Source organism: Molothrus ater, chromosome 7 (genome assembly GCF_012460135.2).
Source record: "Molothrus ater isolate BHLD 08-10-18 breed brown headed cowbird chromosome 7, BPBGC_Mater_1.1, whole genome shotgun sequence".
Classification (NCBI taxonomy): Eukaryota; Metazoa; Chordata; class Aves; order Passeriformes; family Icteridae; genus Molothrus; species Molothrus ater.
Genome location: NC_050484.2, coordinates 19,361,588 through 19,379,847, shown reverse-complemented (window position 1 = coordinate 19,379,847; position 18,260 = coordinate 19,361,588). Strand labels below are relative to the sequence as shown.

At 37.6% G+C, this 18,260-nt stretch overlaps 1 protein-coding gene across 3 annotated transcripts in view; it reads right to left on the bottom strand.

The window, feature by feature from the left end:
* Positions 1-4,255: 4,255 nt before the first annotated feature.
* Positions 4,256-18,260, bottom strand: part of STK39 (serine/threonine kinase 39) — a 75,642-nt gene continuing 61,637 nt past the window's right edge. For all 3 annotated transcript variants that reach the window (XM_036386877.2, XM_036386876.2, XM_036386875.2), the window contains 2 exons: positions 9,764-9,828; positions 4,256-5,747 (listed from right to left, as the gene is read on the bottom strand). In XM_036386877.2, coding sequence (XP_036242770.1) covers positions 5,673-5,747; positions 9,764-9,828 — 140 coding nt within the window. In that variant the 3' untranslated portion in view covers positions 4,256-5,672. The remainder of the gene's footprint in view (positions 5,748-9,763; positions 9,829-18,260) is intronic.

Below are 18,260 nucleotides of genomic sequence, written 5' to 3'. Positions count from 1 at the left end.
CACTCTCTGGCTCTTCTGCTTCATTATTTATAATTGCCTGTTGATGACAGCTACACACACTGCTTTTTATGTGAAAAGACAATTTTATTACCAAATAACCACCCATTCCTATACATTCTGAGATGTCATAATTCAATTTTCCTCAAAGGAAAGAAAGCAAGATTGATGGGGTCTACAGATTAAACATGGCACAACTCAGAAAGCCTCTTTACTCAAAGTTAATCTAAAGAACCCCAGCACTCCTACTCATGAACAGCATCTTCTCTAAATGAGTCTGAATGATTACACAGATGAAAAAGAACCAGGCAACAATTTTGTCTCTTTCCATAAGAATAAATAAATAAAAATAAATCTCCCAATTTGAAACATTACTGATTTTTTATTAATTTTTAGAAGGGGAAAAAATTGAGTAAAGGCATGTATTTTCCATCTACTCCAATTCTATTTTGTGTATCTGTCCCTCTACATAAACACATCCACTTGCATACGTGATTTCCTACACCCTACTGAGACAATAAACAAGCACAGCCTTTCAAATTCATGCTTAAAAATTATGCATGTCCCAAAAAGGGCAAGATTGCCTCCTTATTGGTTTATGCAGGGAAAATTATATTTCTCCTTCTTACCATGTCTCTGTAATTGCTCACTGAGCCACCATTGCCCATATTTGCAATGTTATTAGTAGCAGACAGCTTCTCAACTACTCAGTTTGATTCAACATCTCAGATGAACACAACTGTGAAAGCAGCTTGATGAGCATCAATCTAACAATCATAAAGCAGATATAAAACCACATTTTTATGTCCATTGCAATGTTACTCTTAGGCATTGAGGGAAAATGAATAACTAAAATGTCACAACGCTCAACTAATGTGTCTGGATTATTTCATCAGCTGGGCCACTGTGCAATAAAATGCAAGGAAACCAGACTTTGCTGGAGTTTTTGTGGTTTGAGTAAACCTGGCTGTTCATTAGCAGAGCTCATGCACAGGGAACTCGAAGATGTAGGTTCCTGATCCTTTTCCAACTTCTCATTTTAAAATAATTAGCATTCTTTGTGCATGCACATGCATGAGTACACTGCAAGACAGTGGAAAGGCTGCCCACTTGATGCAGCAGAAAAACCCACTGCAAGTGACAGAATAAGGTTCTATCATAATTGATTCAGAGAAAAAATAGACTAACTGCTATTTGTTATCAACAAGGTTTTCTTTTGGTTTTTTGCTGCTTTGGTAAAATGTGGGAGGGTAAGGTGGGAACGGGTGGCAGCATCCTCTACTCCCTGCTAAATAGAAATCAGCATTTTCAGTGCACTCAATTAGCAATGTTTTATGTCTGTGTCAGAGTCCTCATCAGAGCTAATTGATTTCAGGCACAGGCAAATCTCACCATTCAACATCATTATGCAGAGGTAGGTGGTGAAAAGGAAAACAGATCTCTGATTAAAGAAAAGCATGAGGGGGAGGCACACCATTTATAAGCTGCACACAGCATTCCCTCTCAGAGAAATAACAGTGTTTAAAAACATTTTGAAGAGAGATGCCTCACAATCAAATTTCATAGGACTGCCCTGGAAGCCCCAAAATTGGAGATGTGACAATGGACCAAGTTATGTGAAAAGGCACACATCTTTATCTCAGGAGAGAACATGGGGGAGAGAAAATTCAGTTATGTTTCCTGACTAATTTCCCTGCTCCTCCTTCCACTCCTACTCACTTAGGGTGTTCTAGAACAACAGAGGAAATTGTGATAGTACATAAGGTAATATTTTAGAAAACAAGAATACTAATCAAACGAGGCAGCTGAATTGCAGTTTGAATGCACAACTCTGTACACGTTGGTGGGAAGATTTGAGGTCAGCACTTGTCAGAAGGAAGACACGTGCTCCTGTTCTCTTGGCACAAAAAGCATATGTTGCCAGCATGGGAAACAGCTTTCCTGGCCTAAAGCCCACACTGGAGTCCCACAGGATAAAAGGCTGGAAATGTCCCTTCTCTCCCACTCCTTTACACATGCAAAACCAGTCTCCAGATCTGGCTTTGTGCTAAGCTAAATTCTATGTTTATATTCATCCTAACACTTTGAAACTAATAAATGCAGAACTGCATTTTGACTGACTTTCATCTCAGTCCACAGAGCTACTTTCAGCAAGCTGAAGCACAGCACACTGGCATGGCTGGCTCCATGGACACTGACATTAATCAGTCCACAGAGCCTGCAAGTGCCCAGCTGCAGGCACTGGCATATAATCACCATACAGATGATTATATTTTTAGCACCATCTAATTAAGCCCTATTTTCCTGGCCTTAGAGACAGCTACATGGTAGCTCCCCTGTTCCAGCTTCACCTCATTAATTAGAGACCTTTTTTCAAACAAGACAGGTGCTGTAGCCAGCACCACCAGCACCACTACTATTTTGGGGCAAGTAATGTCACATATATAAGAACTTCACCCAGCTTCTTAACACTTTTCACGAAAACATGAACAAATTAATAGCTGCTAGATTTCTCCCTTATTACTCAACAGAGAATGTGTATAAAATAATAGAAAATGATGTGTTTATAATAATATAAATTGCTATGATGTTCACCATTTACTTCTACTCAGCTTGCTCACTGCTTTCTACTGCAATGCACTATATATTTTCAACTTCTTTTTACCTTTTGTATATACTAAAAGTATAAACTACTTACGAATGTCATTTTAACACACTAAAGCTTTAATTACCCTTTCTTTCTACCTTTTCAAAAATGCATTTTGCTGACATTGTATTTATACACAGTATCTCAGCAGTAAAAACAAGAAAAAAGTTTTAAAACCCAACACAGCTGTGGCAACAGTACCACATGAATTTGCTGCCTCACTGAACCACAGAAACATCACCATATTTCCGCATCAGACCACAAGTGAGCAACAACTGTTATGACTTTATCTTGGTACAATACTGCTGCCTCCCTCAATTAAAGCATTAGATTCTTCATTTAGATACCTCCTGCAGCCCCAACCGGCACAGCAGATGAGCACTTTTGACAGTTGCTACTCACATCCCAACACTTTTTCCCAGCTTCTGGGCAGGTGTATAGCAAGTGGAACATGATTTTCATCCAGATATATATTCTATATATATACTGACATATATACAGAACACTTAAAACAAGAAGCTTCCCTGAACATTCACTTCATCTGAGAAAGTATTGGAGCAGTAGTGTTATTGACTAATTGGATTAGTCAATAACAGTGCAATGGTTAGAGAAATGTACATTAAAAAAATCCCATAGCAACGCTCAGAATTTAGTCCCTCCCCATCGCAGTGCTGCAAGTTATCACCTGGGTCACTGGTGTGAGCAGGTTTCAGGTCCCTTTTTTACTTACTCGCACTCGGGCTCAAAGATGAAGAGCCAGCTGCGAACCGGTCCTGCCCCGCACACGGCCGCGCTGCGCCCTGAGGCCGCACAGCCGGGCCAGGCCTGCCCGGCACCCAGCCACGGCCAGCACGGGGCCCGGACACAGTGCCCAGGACCCGGGGAAAGGCTCGCTCGCCCCTGTTCGCAGCCGCACGGCTGCCAGGAGCCAGAGCCAGCCCAGCCCAGCACGGGGCCCGCAGACAGTGCCCAGGCCCCAGGGAAAGGCTCGCTCACCCCTGTTCGCAGCCGCACGGCTGCCAGGAGCCAGCCCAGCACAGGGCCCGGACACAGTGCCCAGGCCCCGGGGAAAGGCTCGCTCACCCCTGTTCGCAGCCGCACGGCTGCCAGGAGCCAGCCCAGCCCAGCCCAGCCCGGGGCCCGCAGACAGTGCCCAGGCCCCGGGGAAAGGCTCGCTCACCCCTGTTCGCAGCCGCACGGCTGCCAGGAGCCAGCCCAGCCCAGCACGGGGCCCGGACCCAGTGCCCAGGCCCCGGGGAAAGGCTCGCTCACCCCTGTTCGCAGCCGCACGGCTGCCAGGAGCCAGCCCAGCCCAGAGCTCGGCTAGCAGCAGCAGCCCCGAGAGGCCTCACCGGCCCCAGGGTGCCTCACCTGGGCCGCCGACCCTTCCCGCTCTCAGCCCACACAAACCAGCAGCACAGGTTGTGCCCCGAGAAAGACATTTATTTCTTGAAGTAACCCCTTGGGAGACTTAGAAATGGCTTCAGCAAAATCTTAGCAACCCTCTCCTCCACCGCCTCCTCCCCAGCTGCTGCTCCCAAACTAAGGGCAGCAGCCTTTTGTAATAACAACTCCGTAATCCACTCAGAGCATGGAAACTCAAAATACAAATCAGTTTGTGCAATACATCTTTATTTTAATTTTATTTTTTTAATCTTTGCAGTCATCTTGGAGTAATCATCATGTAAACAGTAGGATGGGATGGGATTACATTGACTTGTATGCAAATAGTTCTAGAACACCTCAACGATTATGACAAGGCATTATAAATAACTTCTCTTAACAATATATATTTGCCATTTTCAGTACATTAAAGAGCTGCCACTTATCTAGGATTAACTAGGAAGTAGTTTAAAGTGTAACCTCTGAGAAACATGTCTCCAAATGTGGAAGTCTTTCTAAGGTTCCCTAGCTCCATAACATCCATGTCACAGGTTAAAGCAGAGGGCTACTTGGGTCGAAGTGTTTTCTTTGTAACAGAGTTTTACTTGATCATTGCACAAAGCCCTATTATTTTCACTCCACCTAGGTATTTAGCAGAACTTCAAATAAAGCTTTAGTTCCATTCTTCAAGTTTTTATTCATTTGTATGAAACTGGTCTTTATCATTAAGGGTAAGTCAGATCAGAGATGGACACAGTAAGCATTCTACCTTAACAACAGTTTACAGTAGCTCTAGCTCATCGACTCCCCAATAAAGCATAGTCAAAATACTCTAACACCTTTGCTACTGTATATCCCCTCCTCGCTCAAATAACTATATATATTTATTGTACCATATGTATGGTACTTCTAGAAAATGGAGATTATTTATATAAGCAGCCTCAGGCACATTCTTAAAACATTAATATCTGCAAGGCACCTCCCACTCCCTTGAGGATCAGTTTGTGGACTTTTTTTTTGATACACAACCAACAAAAGCTTGCTAATGCCAGATCAAATGATTTCAAAAAACCCCTAGAAGTTACTAAATACTTCAAAGACATACCTGAAACTTTTTTAAATAGTGGGAGATTAACTGCAAATAGCACATAATCAAGTCAAATAATTTTCTTATTACTAGTATGTGTAATGCATAAATATATGAAAAATAAAATTCACAGTCATTTTTTTAAACTAGAATTCAAGTTTGGCTAATATTTCTAAACTTTTATATGTATGTTAATTTCTAAATGTAACAGAACAGAGGCAGTATTATCAACCACAAGTACAGGTAAAATAGTATCACCCAAAGTCCATGAAAGAAGTAAGCTTGATAGAAAGTTCCTTTTGTAACCAATAAATACAGCCACCTGAGAGCATTTCCACAGGCTTTTCACTCTGGGGGAATCCAAATCAACTTCTAAGAGGCATTTAGGAGCATTCTGAACGTTAACAGCAGCGGTGTAGCTGTAGGCTTTGCTTGTTCTGACTTTGTGAATTGCTAGATAATGAAGCAGAACTCAGTGTGTGGTGCATTAATTTTCCTTTGCATCTAAGCTGGCTTTTTCGCAATCTCACAATTCGGCTTGGGGTCAAGGGACAGACATCAGCTGACACTTAACTGAGCAAAACCAATCAGTTTCACTTCATCAGGAATCTCAGTGCCATCACAGCCAGAGGCCTGCAAGTACAAACAGAAATGTTTAGTATATCATGCTGCAAAGGAGCATTTGACAGCCAGGATATAAAGTTTCCCCATATCGCCCAGTCAGCAAACACTTGATTGAAGGAAAGCTTTCAGACTGCTTCATGTGGCCTCAGTAAGCATGCAACCAATTGCATCCTTAATTTTAGCAAACACTTGTCATCAATATTAAAAATTATAGAAAAAAATACTGGAAAATGGACACCAAAATACCCAAAATCTTTAAACCAAACTTTCCAGACTAGAGCCAAATTTGCTTTTTCATGGGAGTAAACAGTTTTCACTCATGAAAAGCATCTAATATACATGTATAGAATCTGCTTTTTACCACTGTGCTGTACACAGCAAATGTCTCATGAGTCCAGTCACCAAGTTAGTTCACCAAACAGCTGAATTTTTAAACAAGAAACTGAGTTAACTGCAGTCTTCAGTAAAATAGTAAATACTAATATTTGCAAAAGGACAGCTCCCTCCTGACAGTACAATCTAGTACTTAAAACTGTACAGTTTAGATTATTCAGTAAAGCCTGTCACAAAACAAATTGGCACAAGTAATCAGTTCATTTTTCATATATAACAGTAAGAATATAAAATCACTTTGCTCAGAACTAAACAATTACTTTAGGTCTGTTTTAGAAAAAAATATGCTGGAGGCAGAGTATTTCTGTCTTGATTTTTAAACACCAAAGTTGCTTCTGTAGGACAAAAGTAACATTTTAAACAAAGGGGTTTATACATTTTTATCTATATGGTACATACGTCAAAATATTAATAGAATTGGATTAAAAGTGTGCAATGCTAACTTACTTATGACAGATGCCTTCAGAGTCATTTGCATATCACAAAATTTTTCCAACAGAACAATTGGTCCACCCTATAAAAAAGCTTTTGATTCTTTTTTGCATTAGTAGCAGTTGAACCCTCTAACAGAACTGGTTTGTGAACATGTGCTGTAAAGTTAAGAGCTCTCAGATTGTGCATAGAAGGTGCACTGACAAAATCCATTCAATTTTTATGGCCAGAAATACAACCATGTTGACTCTTGTGGAAGTATTACATCAGGCTACTCTTTCAAATTTACTTTGAGCAGACACAGAGAACAGAAGTTCTCTCTTCAGATAGTATTTCACATCTCTTATTCCACAGAAGCAGCAAATTAAAGGTCTGAGATCATCAATCCTGGTTACTATTCAGATATCTGAATGGTGCTTGGATTGGGAATTTACCAAATAAGTGGAGTTTGACTTTTGCACTTAAAATTTAATGCTAAAAAGTGCTACTATTACTAACATTGTTCTACTCTCTAGCTAGCTATCAATCTCCTCCAAGTCATTTTAAGTAACATATCTAGATGCATATAGATATTTAAATGCCTTTCTTATCAATAAGTATTAATTTATGTATATTTAATGCACCTGGAATCTATTGACTTATATTTTGTGCTTAGCATAAATAGAAATACTATACACAAACTGCAAAATAAAAGTGCTTGGTAGAGAATGAACACACTCTTTCATTCTTGGGTTTCTTTCCACCCTTTTTCATAACCAAAGTCCTTACACAAAATGCAAATTATGCTGTGCAATGATTTTGTGTTTCCTTGAGTGTTTCCAAGATTATTTGTGTCTTAAAGCAGCCTCCTTCCCAAAGTGTGGACAGCTGGATCATAGAGGGAAGTTTTCATTCTGTGTTAGCCAAGACAACTAGGGGATATTTAATACTATTTATGTTCTTCAGAATTATGTCATTGCAAGAGCAAAGATACATTGTTTATAAAATATGCAAGAGAGGGAATCCAACCCCTGCCATCCAGGCACCTCAGCTTAAAAATTTTCTTTATTTTTGATAATAATTAAATACCAAAAAATAGTTAAGACATAAACTGTTCCTTTTTCACCCCAAAGACGGACAGTTTGCTGTTTGAATAGAAATATTATTTACCAGCAAACTACCAGTAACAGCAACCTGTAAGCAGAGAGATACTAACCAGACTCCTTGTCCAGAAATATTAGCAACTAATCCTAGACTAAGAAGTATTTTTCAATTGAATTTTCTGAATGGATATAGGATTAGCTACATTTAGACCTTTAATCCCCATTAAATATTTACCAACAAAATTTGTTTTAATCAAGTTGCATACAAGTGCTCAAATTCAGTGAGATCTTGCTATGAGGTAACAAAGACCCAGTAATGCATACAAAGATATGAGAGAGATCTCATAGGCAACAATTCACTTAGCAACTTCACTATACAATACAGAAATAAGCAGAAAAAGAACATATATTGAATTAATCCAAGGAGAAAAATAAATTAGGATACTTCTTGTTATGGTCTTTTCTCATGAAAATAGGAACTAGTGCAGGAAACTTAGGTCAAAAGTATGAGGAAAAAACTAAGGTTAAAAATTAACCTCCAGAATTCCTACCCATCCAGTGGAATTTACCTACAGCAGGGACAAAGACATTGATTTTGGATTGTCTGCTAATACTGAGTATGGTAAGGAGCAGGATGATATCAGCATTCAGTCACTGGAATCTGAAATTCTATGTGACATTGACTAAACCTCAGCAATAAATCCAACTGAATCACCAAAAAAATAGAAAAAAAAATCCCAACCTAAATTTTCAAGTGAATTTGTTTTCAAAATCATACATAACCTGGATACTATGGGATATTACATTTTGGAGTCACAAGCCTCTATTTTAAGTGTGGCAATGAGAAACCCAGGCTTCTCAGAGCCTCTGGAGTATCTGTTACCTAAATGCTCTTGGTGAGATGTCATTTACTACACAATAGAGCCAAGTCAGATGTTTAGACAGCGGGAGCACAGATCAGCTGCAAAAAGAAAAGCAGTAGCTTTTAAGCTGTATTTATAGCAAAGGCCAAAGAAATGAATTTGAGTTGTCTTTATTCCCCTACCCCAAACCCTTCTCACAAGCAATGTGGAAGTTCAGGGGATTTCACTGGATTGAAGAGGAAAAATGAGTTCAAATGAATCAGCTAAAATTCCTCAGATCTGTATAAAGAATGACATGGGAAGAAGAGTCTTGAATTAATACATCATCATCAATTAGGTCTAAAAATGGCTATCTACAGCAGCTGCTTTTATAAACAAAGCTGTGATTCTGGAGACCTGCTTATCTAACAGACATCCAGTCTAGTCTCTCATGTGACTGGGTCACTCCAGCAAATGGTGCTGAAAGCTAATTGGTATTTACAAAACTAATAATTCAGTAGCTTTAGGTATATACATTTTTCAACTTAATTTTAACAATAAATAAAAGCAAACACAGCACATCAATTCTGGCTCAAGGTTTTGTGATTTAAATTTATTAATATTAAATTAAATCTATTATGCTATGATCAATATTGACCACAGCACAGAAAGGAGTCCCAGGCCCCAACCCAGGGTCTGATGACATAGATACAGAAGATAGAAAGAGGTAGAGAAGCACAAACAACAATAAAATACACTGGGAGAAAGACCAACATGCAGGGGTGGATGGTCAACTGAAAGAAGATTAAAAAGGACTAAGGGGAGAAGTAAGCAGTTGAGAAGGTGATCTGTATGCAAGAAAAATGGGGGCAGGTGTTTGAAAAAATGGGATTGGAACAATATGTCCATCAGCAGAGGACATTTCAGCCAGGGTAGAGCTAAGGGGGTTGGGGTGAAGGACTGTAAACCTAGCTATTGCAGTTTTCTCTGCTTTACTTCAATTCTTCAATTCTTCCTGCGAGTTTTCTTACTGCAGCTTCTCACCTAAACCTCAGGCTGCCTCAGAACTCATGTGACTGAACTGCCTTCCCTATGCAGTTATGGCACTGTCCTATCAAAACAGGGTTTCAGCTTTTTATCTAATACATGGAAATTTCAGTCACTTTATATGTCAACACATTTATTCAACAAAGTATCCATAACTGAGATAGAATCCAGATTCTTATGTGAATATTTTGATAATTTGTTTGTTTCTTCCATTGATGCTTTTACTTACCAACTTAAAAGTCAATGTTTTCAAGGCCTTTGGATCATCTACTATCTTCTGTAAGTTAGCAGCAACTGTAAAAAAGTCAAAAAAACGTGATTTGCAGAAAATTGCATTCAACTTGACATCAAGGCTTTTGTTGAATCTTCTACTTAATTCTACACATATATGTGTCTGTAAATTACCACTTGAATCATTTAATCCCTCTCCAGCTGTTGTTTCAGAGGGCAATGGGGCTGCCATAAATCCTACTTCCTTTCTTTCAGGGTCACTGATACCTTGTGACTATGTGAACTGATTCAGTTGCACGTTTCATATTGCATGTCTTTAGGAAGTGCAGCCTTTCATTTAATGTCAGCCTGCTGTGGAACAGCTGAGGGAAGTCAGCGTGCTGCTGGGCTATTCTCCCAGGAGCAAACCTTCCAGCTGCCCTCAGGCAGTTACTGGCAAAGGTATTATTAGTGCTTCTGCAAACAGCAGCCCATGATCAGCAAGTGTTTTAATGAACTGGCATACAGTTGGCTAAGGTGCATCAGGGATGTATTGAGTCTTTAAAAACCCTAACCCCACTCCTGATTGATTCTTTACCAGGGAAGAGATTAAAAATTTCCAAGTAAAAATAGAAAAATTGGATTTTTAATACATGTAAATAGTTAATGTTACTTTGTTGTTGTTGCTACTTAAACACTGTATCAGAATTGAGTGGTATTTTGGATGGTTATCATTCCTCAAGAAAGCCAAGAACAGTACTCAGTAAAAGGCTATGGGACACAGCTTTATTTATTTACTTATTTTTACTTTTAATATGAACTCAAGTCAGAGACTTTTACATATTAAATATGCTTTATTTTTATTTTTCTGATGGACCATAGCTAGACTGGGAAATGTGTAATCAAATAGAAGATTAGGAGGATTTAAGGGAAAATGTCACATATTTTCAGGCTATGCTTGAAAACGAGAAAGCAGACTTATAAAGAGTCCATAATATTAGAGTACAAGTTTACATTAAGAATAGTCAAACCTGCAGTTTCCTCCAGAGAGATCTTTTCAATTTTAATCATACATATTCAGCATTTTCAAGTACAACTAGCATTTCACCTCTGATACTGTGTTTTACATTTTCTGGACTTTACAGAAAGGCAATAGAAATCATTTAGCCAAAATAATGTCATTAATCACAGTCAATCAAGTAACCATGAATGCAAATCCTCCCAAAAGCCTACTCTTCTGCAATATCTGAAAGCATATGTAATTATCATCAACTAAGAGCCAAGTATTTGCACACACTTATCTAGCAAAACCATACCATCCTGCTGGTATCTTTTTCATTTTTCTAACTCCTTGCTTTTGTTTTGCTAGGTCTTGCCCTTATTTAGACCACAAGGGCAAAAATTAGAGGCAACTGAATTTGGATACTTAAAGTCAGTATTTCAGAAAACTTTAAAATATGGTTCGTTACCTTTAGGGATGAGACCATCATTACTCTTTTCACCTTAGTGCAAGCCAAACCTTCTAGGACCTCAGTAAGTACATAGCTTTGGATGTGTCATTCTGCACCTAAACTATTTAAAATCTGGGTTCAAGTGGTAACCTAAGTGGTCACCTAAAAAAAACATAACCCATAGACTGCAGGTGTCCATGGCATCCCTAGTTTGGTAAATTCCACTGGAAACAGAGCCTGCAGCACAGGCAGTAGAAGCCATCCAAGCAGGTGAAAGTCCTTCCTGAATGCCTGCAGTCCCTTCCAGTCATTTCTCCAGAAGGTCTGGGGATCCCATACAGTGAAGACATCCTCAGAATTATAAATACAACAACATACAGTTGGAGTACTCATCTAACTTTAAATGCAATTAAAGGTGTAATTTGCAGTAAATATAACTGACTTACCATTCCTGTAAATATATTTCTGAAAATTTAGGACTATTAATAAACCTACACAGTTTGGACCACTAAGTATGCAAATTTTCCCCGAAGACACCAAAAAAATTCATGCCAGGCATACACTTGTGACAGTAAAGAATGCTTTCACTTACAAGCAGTTGCTGTTCCTGTTCAGGCCTATACAGAATTAATTGTCACTTCAGGCAAGTAAAAAACCCAATTATTTTTAAGTGGAACTATTAGGCTTTATAGATTAAAATCTCTTCCAGCTACCGGATTTAGGCTCTTCTCATTCAGGAAAATTATTTACTAGGCCAAGACTCACTAACCCTCCTAGTACAGTTCACGTGCAAAGCTCTAATTTGGCTTAAATACAACAAATGAGACTAAAGTCTCTAAATGCTCAGTTTCTAGATGAACTCAATCACATCTGCAAACATAGTGAGAAAAATAACCATCCCATTCTCACTGCCTTCCCCCAGCCCACGGTCCCAACAATTCTTGTGTTGCAAGTTGGTTAAAAAAATCAATTTAATACAGTAACACTCTCCCTAAAGTAAAAAGGAGTTTCATACTAGGACTTTGTAGAGAGGCAGGAATTGTTTTCTCCACTGGTACTTAGATTACTTGGAAAAGTGAAGAGCATTGTAAAATACACGTCTCTTTACACCTTATCTCTAAGTTAAATATACTGCAGTTCCTATTGACAAAGCCATTTTTCTTTGAAATAATCTGAAGTCATGCCTTGGATGCTGTACTTGTGAAATTCATAGATTAGCCCCTGCAAGCAGCACTAATTGATAATTAAACTCCTGTTGGGAATTCATTGTTTCTACAAGACCTGGATATCCTATACTCTTTTATTTTGCAGAGTGTTTTCTCAGTATGTTATGGCCATGCACAGAAGAAGAAACATGAACAAGAAAAAATTAAGTGGTGATGGAAAAATCTTTGCCAGCAGTAACCTCAGGTAAATAGAGTATACTTCAAATCATGCCTTGGAGTAAAAGCTCTCTTTAGACATTAGCAGCAGTTAGGACAAGAGGCTTTTTGTTGTTTACAACAATAAATGAGGTCCTGTTCACTTTCTTCAGAAGGCTTCTGAAGGACATGTAATCAACCTACACACCACAAGTCATTCCAGGTTCTTTTGCAGGTTTTGCTCAGTGACAAATTGTTGTGCCACTCTGACAAAATAAGAGTCTGCACTTGCAGAACATGCAATAGCAGAAAAGGACAAACCCAGCATATAAATATACAGAACACAGGGTGTTAATTGCAGACGGAATAAATTAAAAGACCCCATATAACTAGAGGCTTTTGCATGTATATAATACAAATTACTTACTCTTTGCTATATTACAATTTTGGCCAACAACATAAATTACAGTTTTTAAATGAGTGATTTATATGAGGTAACAGAACAAAAAAAGGCCCCCTTCAAGATCTTACAAATACAAGATAATAACCAAACTGGGCAGTCTCAAACAGCTGTTTTTCTCCTGTGATGTGACAAAGTGCTCTCTCTCTGGTTACTTAAAATTCTTAACACGGCATGAAACTTAACCCTAATGGCTTCTGAAGAGGGAAAACTTCTGGAAAAGTTAAAATTAATGAGACAGTAAATAAAGCTATATGAAGTACAGTTAAACTATTTCCAGTACAATGCCCACCCAGCCAAATAAGCCAGAGCCATCTGGCATAAACACAGACACAAGCAGAATCTAAAGCTTGAGATGATATTTCCGGGGTGCTCTCAAAAGAATAATCATTCATCTGCTTTTCCATTTTGCAAAGAATGGATGGGTAACCTCGGAAATAGCTCATGAACTCATGCTTAGGTTCAACAGTTTGCAAAGCTAGTGCATATTGTAATACTGAAATTCAGATATGAGGAAAGGGAAGTATTATTCAGGCACAAAATTACTGTCACTAAAAAAAGAGAAAAATTATAACCTTGGAGAAAATGAAAAATATTTTTAATAAGTTAGAAGTGAAATACTTTTTATGTAGTCTAAAACTCAGTCTATAAAAAATAGCTACCTTCAACTGCTCCCTACTTCATCAACAGTACAGCTGTTAGAGAAGACAAGCTCAAACCTCCACAGATTTATTGGCTTTCCTGCTGATTGTTTCAAATATTACCTCTTCCCCAACAGCAGGCAGTTATTTTACCATTTTCATCTGATACATGGAGCTCACCATAATTAACTGCCTTGGGAGTCTGCTGGTTTGAGGATTAATGCTGTGTTCTCCTGTATAGGTCTTAGGACACAGGGTGCTTGAGTAGCAGAGAATACTTTTAAGTGGAATTATCACTCCTAAAAATTCAGCTACTGGTACGGTTTTCCTCCAAAGGGCTGAATTTATTATGCATGCTCTTGAAGCCATTTCACATATTGCAAGATGTTCATTGCAATCTATGCACTCATTTATATTTCATATTACACAGTGGTTTTCATGCATTTGCAAGTTCAGAATGAAGTCAAAACTAAGTTTTAAAACCTAGATAGTACTGTATTATAGTATATTCTACAAAAAATGAAAACAATCAGTGTTTAGACCTTTTGGTAACAATTCCTCCAGATCTCTGTCTTGTTATTATCTAACAGCTCACCAATTGTCTGCCTTGAAAGATTAAAAGGCTCTTCAAAGAGATCAAAAAGTTCACTTAAGTGTAATGCGATTCCATTAGTTCAACCATTTAGGATGCTGTGAAAAAATCCCTTCAGTTGCTCTACTGAGCAAGGGAAATGTTAAAACACTTGAAGATCTGTGGCAGCTAACCAGCAAGTGTTTATTGTAAAGGACTGCAAGGACCTGGACGTGATTCTTGTAAGTAAGAAATAAAAGAAAACAGAAAGATCAACAGCAAACCTGGCTTCTCCTCTGCGAAAGCTATTGGACACTGATATGGCAGAAGCATTAAAAACATTTAGAAGTGTATTATTTATGAAGAGTGTGTCATTAGGAATTTATCAAAGAGAGATTAAGGCTCACAAATTTGTCTGAATTCTCAAAGTGTGTTGCTGAATCAATAGATATAGATAAAAGACAGTGGAAATGATCTCCATTTCAACTTTTGATACTACGATAATTTCTTACAGCTCGATTTGCAGCTTCACCATCAGAAAACACAGCTTAAAGAGGGCAGGTACGGGACAACAGAAGGCCAAAGCACTTCTGCTTTGAAAGGAACACCAAGACTGGAAATGGTCTCCTACAGCATCCCAGTGAACAGGGATCCTAGTGAACAACTTCTACCTGCACTTTTCACAATTTAAAACAATTATTAACACCACTTGAGATCTGTGGTTCATATGAGTTCTCAGCCCCAATACTGTATTAATTTCTTATTCCAAACAGACATCCTAGGTTTAGGCTGGCTCATGTAACTTTAGACATTAAGGATATTAAACAGCATTTGGCACCAGGCCATCTTGTTCCAAAAGAAAAAAAGAAAAAAAAGAGAGGCTTGGCTGGGACCAAAGCTTTAACAACGAACCAATTACCCTAGGTAATTCAAATGAATGGCAGAGACATCAGGGGGGATATTCCTGATTGACTTCTACCCACAAATAAAGACTTGCAATGTTTACCCTTGCTCAAACTGAAAAAAAAACCAACTCAATACATGTACAAAATAATAGCAGACCTTGAATGTCTTCATATTAAGTGAATTAAGATCAATTAACATGGAGTATTGATATCCAGGGGTCACAGGCAAAAACTGGAAAACTAAGGCTTGGTAAAGTAATATACAAGTTGTAATTTTTCTTTACGTAACTGATGGAAAAATTCACACCAACAGAAGCAGCACATTTTATAAAACAGGAGTACTGTATCCAAATAGAAAGTGGCATAAGTTAGTGCTAGATATCTACCTATATCAGTTCCAATAACACATTATTAAGCTCCAGAATTCTCAATTACTTAGAATGGCTATCTGATTCCAAAGAAACATTTTATATTCTACAGTGTGTGAGAAGAGAAAAAAAAAAAAAGAAAATACCATAACTGTGACAATTGGTTTTATTGATAATTTAAAATATTAATTGTAGAACTGGAAAATTGTAGCTTTTCCCAGAAACTTATAAAAAAATGAGAGTTGATATTTCAAATTGATTCTTCTTCCCCTAGAGGATATGAAAAAAGCTTAGGATAACCACTGCAAATTTAAAACACACTAAAAGGATAACGTAAACAAAGTAAAAGGATATTCTACTTTCTAAAAGGATAAATGGAATATATTTGGGTAATTAAATACTTATGTACATTTCAGACCTTGCTTCTTCATGTGCCTAATGGAGTAGATTATTTAGGAAGGTGAGGAATGAGTATATACATATTTTATCACTTCCCCTTCATTTTGAGGATCCTGAGCATTCTAGACCTCAGTCTATTTCTCAAATGAACATTTATAATAAAAATTTAGACCTGCTGCCCCAGCACTGCTATCAGGGCTATTTAACAAGCCTGAAATATTACAGTAAATTGTTCTCTTAAATTCTCTATACAAAAGAATGAGAGTACTAGGTTGAAAAAATAATTTCCCTATGACTGAATGTAGATATCAAATGCTAGTTTTCAGACACAGGTTTTGGCAACAGTTTGGTAATCATCAAGATAGTGAAGACAGCCCTAACAAGTATCTTCATCACACTGGATTAGATCTGAAATATAGGTCTATGCAGAAATAAGGCAGATCATATTCTGCTATGCATATTATTACTTTGCAATCTCCTTTCCTTATCAGGTCTTCACAAGTCCTCCTGTCCCAAGTTCAGCTATGAATTATAGATAATGTTCTGACAAAACTATTAAGAAGATGAAATAGCAGCCAGGCTACTTCAATACCTTGTATCTGAAACTTGAAACAAGAAGAATATATTTAGAAAAGACTCCCTGATGTGCTGGAGTTAGGTTCTGAAATAGAACACATCTAGTTTGAAGAACCTCAATAAATCTTTATTTTGACATACTAGCCCCTGGCAGAGAAGTGAATGCCAAGGAAATAAAGAACAGCAAGTAAATTACTATTGAAAACAGGAACATTACATACATTGCTGCTTTTGCAATTTCTGATTCAAATTCACAATTGTTTTTGCTTTGTTTTCTTCTTAACTAGAAGAAGTCATTTAAACTTTGATTCAAATCTATAAGGAGCAGAGAGTTTATCACTTACTGTATCAGGCAAAACTCAAACTAATCCCACTAATAACCACATGGATTAATTCCTCATTCGCACACTTAAGTAGGAACCAGCAGACTGCAGAATGAAAAAAGGAACTTTCTTTGAAGGCAGTTGTCAATTCTACCTTTTATTTTTCTTTAAAGTAACTTATAATTAGTTACTTTATCATGGCTGTAAGACAGGCACATTTACTATGACACATGAACACACACTTATGTGTGTGAAGAATAATTTGCACACTTGGAGAATTTCTTATAGCACATATTTATAGTTCTGCTATAAACCACAGCAACAGTGATTATTCACCTAACACAAGGTTTTTTGCACCTTGAACCTTTACATTTTCACCACACTGAAAATTCATCACAGTGGAACTTCCGTGAAACCTGCCAGCTTCACACAATGCACTTACTCCAGTGCACCTCTTACATCCAACATAGGAGGTCTAAAATAATTTAGGTGCAATTAGACACAAAAATTCATTAGCTGCAGGTGCACCTCAAGCTTCCAGAACTCCTGGCAGTCTCATCATTATGAGTCACCCTTCAGTGCATTAGCTCTAAATGAGCCAGATGTGTTGAAATATTTAAGTCCTTGTTAAAGCCTCCAGGGATTTTAGAGATATTCTTCCATTTGTAATGTATTTGCATATCTTGCTAAAGAGATACTGAGTTATGTACACATGTTGAAGGCACAAAGGTTTCTACAAAATGCCTGAAAATACAGTCAGGCTTTCATTAAATCTATATGTTTTCTTTCTGGATAATATAGTAAAAGTAAACACAAAGTATTTAGTCTATCTAATTTAGTTGAAATTAATTTGTAAGAACCTATAAAGGCATTTTCTCATTAGAAAGTTTATGAGTAAATTGAGCTTTGGAATAAATAAAACCGTGATACATTTAATAAAAATTCAGTTATTTAACTCAGTTTGAACCACAAGTAAAACAAACAAAACCTCTAAAAAATTTCCTAAATATTACAAAAATTTTGAGTGCACCTCAAAATATCACTGATATTAAATGACAAACCTAAGGTGCCTTCAAATGGCAGTGCAGTTCCAGTTAGCCACCCATACTGCTCTTTGAACACAAAAATGTATGCAGTATGTCTTCCACTCGTGCAGCTCTATTCCATTTCCTAACTGCAGTAAGATGAGTTGGAATTAGTTAAACAAAAGTCATCACTTCATTCCATTTCAAAGATGACTACTCTAAAAAGACAAAGTAAAATGAGGTATAAGCAAATGCAGAGCAAAACCTAGGAAAGCAAAAGGATATTTACTGTGTAAGTCCATTTCTAGGAATGTGGATTATCAGTGCCACCATAAACTAACTGTACTAACAAGCTGGGCTGGTGCTTTTTCATCATTCTATTTTAGTTTATGACAGTACCTTCAGCAGCAGCAGACATCATACTGTAAGACAGTCA